General features: G+C 34.0%; 1 protein-coding gene across 1 annotated transcript; it reads right to left on the bottom strand.

Annotated features, from left to right (window-relative positions):
- Nucleotide 1: 1 nt before the first annotated feature.
- Nucleotides 2-7,334, bottom strand: LOC132700423 (phosphopantothenate--cysteine ligase). The gene is made up of 5 exons (XM_060667735.1): nucleotides 7,005-7,334; nucleotides 6,725-6,953; nucleotides 6,448-6,662; nucleotides 6,215-6,400; nucleotides 2-6,153 (listed from the first exon to the last, which is right to left on the bottom strand). Exons 1-5 carry the CDS (start codon nucleotides 7,131-7,133, stop codon nucleotides 5,974-5,976), a joined length of 939 nt encoding a protein of 312 aa, XP_060523718.1. The 5' UTR covers nucleotides 7,134-7,334; the 3' UTR covers nucleotides 2-5,973.
- Nucleotides 7,335-7,340: the final 6 nt, after the last annotated feature.

Genomic DNA, 7,340 nt, shown 5'->3' with positions numbered 1-7,340 from the left:
TAGAAAATAATTTTAATATCAAATGCCTACCGGACTTGGTTTAAACATGGAAGCTGTTATATTGTGTAGTTAGTTCACGAAAACCAAACTATTTTCCAAAATGTATATTACATCATATATAATTATATACATATAACATTTATACATGCCACATTGATATGCTGAGAATATAGACATTTTTGTGTGCAGCATAACAATTTGCAGAATTTTTTCACATTAAAAAGTAATGCGCTGGAAAAGGTATAAAAATAAAAAATTATAAATAGCGACTATCTAAATACAACGGTTTTAGACGAAATATACATAACACCTAGAAAGTTTTATAAACATTTCTTTAAGCACACACAGGCCATAATAGCAAACAACAAATGCCCACAACTTAACAGGGGCGATGATTACATAAACATATGGGTATGGCTGGCTTTAATCTTGTCACAAATTATTTGGTCAAGTTTTGATTACTCAAAAATTTCACGCTTTCAAGGAACACGGCCTGAATTTTATTGGCCGAATAAAGTTGATCAACAAATGTTTTGATTATTTTATTTATTTTATTAATTTCTAGTCAAATAATAAAAGATTGATTCAGTCAAACTTTAAACTTCAACAAATTAAATCGAGTTTAGCTTCGCTTGTACTGTTGAATGTTGAAAGGAACTTGCTAACCAAGGATGGAGGAATCCAGAAGATTTGTAAATAGTATAACTTTTTTTATTGCTTTATGCGTTTATCTTAAATAGAAACAAAGATGCCAGGAAAAATACATTAAAATGTATTGTAATTGTAATGAACATTGACTTAAGTGACATAAAGAATAACATTAAGACAACGAGAACTATGTAGAAAAAAGACCACTCGCTGGTTTGTAAATCTATTAAAAGCCTAATGGGAACAGAGGATATTTATGTACCAAAACGTTTTTGGTATAAAACGACAGATGCTTTCTCAAAAAGTGTGACCAGTACGAAAGAAACTCAAATTTGGTAAGCAACACCCTTATTTTATTTCATTAAAAATTTGTATTATGATTTTTTAATCATCATGTATATTGACTTGCCAGTGTACAGCCCCTCTTCAGGAAAAATATTCCTCATAATCTCGTTCATCAGAAGCTTGTGTTATTATGGCTTCCTAAGGCGCCTTTTAAACCAGCTATGCCATTTATGGAGTAGATTGTGTTCACGAAGAAACTGTTACTATTTCGCTGGTGTTAAAATCTAAAATATTCACAGAGCCTATTGGTGTATAGTCAATTATGTAACACAGAGGCCGCTTTAATAATTTCATCCAGTATGCCAATTCCAACCGCTATAGATCTTTGAAATATTCTGAATCTGGAACTTAATATACCGAATGCATCAAACATTTTCTCTTTTACAGATAGATTAGTAGTTCTTCCCATTGGTTTTAAAATATAGGTCTTTAAGGGAAAGTCATTATCATCAACAAATAATCCATCTTTAGGTGGTTTCTAAAGTCGCATTTAAAGAAGATTTTGCAAACCCGAGTGCATCATCTAATTTAATATAGCTAAAACAATAATTAGCATCAAAGGATGGAGCCACTATTGGGAACATGTCGCATACCAATGTGCTTTCCATCCAATGCAGCACACCATTTTTTTCCATTCTTCTTCATTCATATTAAGTTGTGCTTATCTTTAAACTTTTTTATTTTACGTTTTAGAAAAGATAATAAAGTTTTTGGGTAACTGTTTTCATTAAAATTAAGTTTAAGATATGTTACATAGAAAATGTTTAAAATTTGAAGCAGAATACAAATTTTATATGAAAAATTATTATAAATACAAAAATATTATTATAAAAACATTAATAAAAAAGTTAGTTCATGCATAGACTTTTTGGAATGCTTTCTACATATGAAAACAAGTTCCTCAAAAACTTCATTTTCAGCAATAAAACTTTTATTCCGGACACTTTGTAACCCTACACATCTTTCCAAGAAGCGAAGCAGAAATGGAAGCTATCACAAATGAATATGAAAATACAACAGAATATGAATTTTCCCAATCATCAGCACAAATTATTGAAAATGGCAATGCTGAGAATGAAATGCAATCCTTAAGAAGGAACCAACTACAGTCTACAGCAGTCTACATCTGCTGTTCAATGGATACCAAGCTCTACACAAATCTCGACAAAAACCAACAAATACAGTTCGTGCTCCTCAAAAGGAAAAGTTGTAACAAATGAAAGTAATATTTCACCCATTACTGCCGCTATTGATAAACTGGACAATGTAGCTATACAAAATAACAAAAATAGTATTGAAGATGTGTTTGACATCTTTGGAAATTTCATTGCTGTTCCATAGACTTAATTCATCAGGTTTTGGTACACGTGTCCACTCAAACTGATTCAACTCAACTTTTGTTGATCAACTTAATTCGGTCCGCAAAATTCGGCTCGTGAGAAGGCGCCTTAAAAAAATGCATTTACGCCGATACCCTGTATACAGTTGAATTACATAAATTTCTCAAAAAAATCGTTAATTTTCTCTTGAAGAATACTTGAGAAGTAAAATGCCCAGAGTGATTGTTTCGTTTTATGGAATCATTGCTAGGAGGAATCTAAGGTAATTTCTGAACAATTTAACAACTTCATGTTGGTTCCTCGTTACATTTCGTTCAGGGATCATTACTCTAAGACACTGGCGAGTTATGTGTCTAATGACGCAGCTAGAGCTCTACTGCCATACTGTCATTTATTAATTCACAGAATCCATGTGTTAAATATATAATAAAATATTTTATATTTACAAAACCAAGATAAATTCATAAAAAACAACATAGATCTATTCTTAATTGGTTTGGCTTTTCTCTCCAAATTTGGCACAAAATATTTCAGATGAATTTTATGCTAGTATATATGCTGGTCCGCATTTTGGGTGAATTTTTGGTTAGTTTGACTAGATGTATATGTTATTTCTTTATCCTACAAGTATGTCGGTCGCAGTGGGTGGTCTATTTGAAGTCTGGAGAACGGATCTAAGGGTGCATTTTTTCAATTATCTAGGCGGTTCTCTTTGCCTCCAAAATATAATAAAACAAAGTTCCTTCCAACGGACTAACCAATTAGTTCAGAAAAGTCAAACGAATCCCTACTTCGAAATTAGGACACCATTTTATTTTAGCAAAAATTTGTTGGGATCATATCGAGACGTTCTAATATATACCATATATATCTCTTAGATAAACTGCACTGTGCGACATTTCCGTTCTAAACATCTATTTCCACACACTTAACCCAGAACATTCAACAAGATGATATTTTGCCGCATCCAAACTTACTGAATGCCTGTCGGCCGTCATGTTGGTTGTTGAATGCCGTGAAGTCATAGTTGCAAATCCACGTATTATCGGCATAGGAAAGGTCTCTTTATCTTTAGTACCTACATAGTTTTACCATAACTTTAGTCGTAACAAATAAGTTTTATGAGAACAGAACGAAAAATAGATGTCTATGGAGGCAGTAATTTTTGCTGTTTTTACAGTAAAATTGACAGGTTACAATGAAACCATCATTAGTGTAATAAGAAACCGTTCTTGGGTTAAAATTGTGGTCCAATAACTAGTGCTAATATTAGATTTGATTATCGTATCTGCTACAAGATACCTAGTATCAACTCTAGTAAGATCTGATCATCGCCTGTTTCTTTTTTTAACATTTTTAGGAAAACATGCCCACTTTTGGCTATTTCCCCCCGACATTTTTATTCCCTAAAATTGAAGAAGTGACCAAGAGGAGATTTCATGCACTAACCCGCAATTTGTGCCTTTTTTCCAATTGCTATCTCTACGCAATAGGTCGTTTTTTTCCATACTATACATACCAGTCTCTAACTCTGCCTGGGATGGCCATAATAAATATCTCCGCTTCTGGGTAGAGTCATCTTAGTGGGGCCAGTTTGCCGACGTTGTCTCCGTCTAGACTTCTTGGAAACCTACCCTGTAAAGCTATTCCCTACAGGTGGCATGATCTTCCTGACTTGATCTTATTTCGAACTCATGATGATTGTGTTGCATGTTATTGAGCTGCTATTCTCATCAAAGAATCTCCAGATGTAAGTAGTTGTTGCGGCATGTTCTTCTCTTGGGTTCTGCATAGCTTGGAGATGTTCACCATTCCCCGACCACTGCTCGCTCGAGGCAGGTCTCTTAACCAATGCGTTGGTGTGCAGACATCTGAATTTCCTCATTAATCGCCGTGTTAGCCTGTCAGACCACCTCAGGATACCAAAGGTGTAGGTGTTTAAAGCGGTGATCTGGTTCTTTGGCGGTTAGAACCTTTGCTGTGCCCTCTTCTTGTATTTCTCATGTTGGATGTGTGTGGTCCATACGTTATTATTATTTAAGTTTGAGGTTATGACTTTATACGAACGAGACATGTTACGTAGTTTCAAAACCACGGCGTGCATAGCATTGTTTGAATTGTACGAAACAAAATAAACATTTCCGCAATTTTGAAGCAAATGCGATCACTCCAGTATGATCCAACAACTTTTTCACCTGATCCCGTATAGTTACTCTGGTTGGCACTGAATTCTACGCAACAAGTTAAGCTAAGGGAGACTTATTAGCTCTTCAGTAAGATAATACATAGAAAAAATACCTAAGATACCTCTGCGATTCTCAAGAAAGGGCTGGGTAATTCTCAATTTGATAGCAAAAAATTAGCTACTGCCAGAAACACATCTGAGATACCTCGTAAAAGTTTCGAAAATAAGATACCCCGTCCAGGTTATGCCACTTCAACTAAGCAAGTTGTTGCAAACGTCTGTGTAAAAGCGATAACCCCGCAGTCTTGAAATATTTTGGAGCGATTGAAAATTTACATATTTAAATCAAAATAAATCCGTTCTCCATATATCGACTTCTAATAATAGTCCATTGAGTTTAGAAAACCCTGTATATCTAAATGAAAAGTGATATGTTTAGTCAGATTACCAAAATGAAGATGTTTTTCACAAAATGTAGAAAATAACGACAAAATACAGTCTTTGACAGAACCCTTTGGTTTGATTGTTAATAAATTTACCAGGTAGAAGGGAAGGTATTAGTTACTTAAGGCGCATTTGGACTTGTTTCCTGTTTACTGTGCCATTGTTGCATTCCTTCCATACTCAGCAGTACCATCAATATTTGTTTGCGTTTTTTTTTTTTAAAAGAACCTTAAAATAATGAAAAACCAACAAAATTTTGAATAATTTATACAATAGAAAAATAAGAATGCCTCATTATTTGCCTTTCAATTATATTCCTGTCGATTGCATAAAAAATCACAAACAAGATAAAACAAAATAACTGGTAATACACCATTAAAGAGGTAATAATAATATCTATAAAAATTGCCTTATTACTCTAAAAATATATAAAATTGACCATACTTTCAAAAACCAAACAGTCATCATCCACTTTTTAGTTCATTAAAAGATAAAATCTTTTGAAACCCTTAAAGTCTAAAAAAATAATAATTTTTAATTTTAATTTTTGTCATATTTATCTATTCCTGGAACTTCCAGAGATGTCTGGAATTTTTCAACCGAATATAAGCAGGATCACTACCTCAACATGTATCACCCTGCATCTTTTACTATTTTGAATATAACCACCACTTAATCTTACTACTTTGTGTGTAATAACTTGATTTGTGGTACCCCATATAAAGATGTTAATATTAGTATTAATAAAGTTTTGATATTAGGGCACTTTACCCTACCTTTGATTCTGATTACATTTTTAAAAACATTATACACCAAAATAAATCATTAAAAAGAGAGTCTCCTGTTTAAGTATTCCACCCACCAAAATTTAAATTTTTGGTGGAAATTGATCTGCTGTAACACTATAACAATACTAATAAACTCAATATCCTATCTATTGTTACCCTGATACAATGATTATCTACCATTAATGTAGCCATCACCAAACTTTTGACCACTTTGAAAGCTATATCAGTACTTAAATTTTTTCCTATACTCGTCATGATTGGCAGCTACATTCCTGACAATTACATCCTCGATTTCCATACCATTTAGCATTTGCTCTCTAGACAATACCACTTCATAACTGCTGTCAGGAGTAACAAATACAACTTTTGTCCTTCGCGTTTGCAGCATGTTTCCTATTACTAACTGCAACGATTTCCAGATGCATCCTACTCGAATGAATTCATTGCAACAAAATTATACCTACCTTATGCTTATATTTATTGAGGGCTTCTCTAGCTTTTGTTATTAATATGCTTTCATCCGTTTCCAGCTTAAATGAAACAACAAAAGCGTGAGGTACCCACAAACTAACTAGGGGTGCCAGTAATTTAGGAACTAGTTGCAATTGTATATTTGGAGCCGCTGACCCTGATTGAATTTTATGAGTCGGCTGGAAAATGCAAATCTAATAGGCATTTCGAAAAGCATAACTCTCACCATTTGATTTGAAGGTACATAAAAGTCAGATACAGCAGCAGCTAGATACAACAAAGCCCGAGAACCAAACTGTGATAAGCACTCACAAGCTGCTCGTAACAACCAAAAGTAATCAGAAACACTTGTAAAATTTACATACAGTATTCTTCCATTTTCTTGGGCGGCTTTATAACTGGCAAGGATCGGTGCCAACACATCAACACTATCAGGTTTAACTAAAAATAAATTGTTCATAAACGAAGTCAACAATAAAAAAACAACAGGTAACCAAACTAACCCGTAATATTTGTATTTGGCCCTCTTTCGTACAGCTCTAGCATGTCCATAAATTTCTGCCCATTAAAATGTCTTGTAAATGGCTCTAGAGACTTGAGCCGATGCATGAAAATCACAACATAGGCGTGTTCAAGAAAATATTCCGCGGATGCCGCCCCTCTAGTGCCAGCACTAAAATTATCTACAAACCTAACAGTATTATGCTCCAGAGGTACAGTCGTGCCCCCCGACTGCAAAAGTTCAATCTTAACCTCAAATATACAAATTTAAGTTAGACCTACAGTAACTAAAACGATTTTCTCATTCCGTTTATTGTGTCGCTCGCAGAACTCTTGCAGCAGCTTCCTGTTATCCTCGAAATCCGTCGGAGGCAAATGAGTAGCGTAAAATTCTTCCCAGTGCGATGCCATTTTGACAAAAAGTGAGGTTACTAATTGATCCCGGATTTCATCCCTCGATTTTCTTTACGCAAAACAATTTAAAAGCTAATGTTTGATGACACAACCGCTTATTACGGTACGTAATTTACATATGTATTTGAAGCACTCCGCGAAAGCCTTGACAACATTAATTTTAAAGCTTTAATTTTAATTTTTATGCGCTCATGATTACAAAAA

The sequence above is a fragment of the Cylas formicarius genome, unplaced genomic scaffold, assembly GCF_029955315.1.
Source record: "Cylas formicarius isolate icCylForm1 unplaced genomic scaffold, icCylForm1.1 PGA_scaffold_4__25_contigs__length_36172078, whole genome shotgun sequence".
Lineage (NCBI taxonomy): Eukaryota > Metazoa > Arthropoda > Insecta > Coleoptera > Brentidae > Cylas > Cylas formicarius.
Note: the sequence above shows the minus strand (reverse complement) of the source record. Positions and strands in the feature narration are given on the sequence as shown.

Coding starts and splice junctions, on each gene's coding strand:
- LOC132700423 (XM_060667735.1), bottom strand. CDS start 7,133: ATGGCATCGCACTGGGAAGAATTTTACGCTACTCATTTGCCTCCGACG. Junction 6,663..6,724: donor GCCAAATACAAATATTACGG/GTTAGTTTGGTT, acceptor ATTTATTTTTAG/TTAAACCTGATAGTGTTGAT. Junction 6,154..6,214: donor TCAATAAATATAAGCATAAG/GTAGGTATAATT, acceptor AAATCGTTGCAG/TTAGTAATAGGAAACATGCT.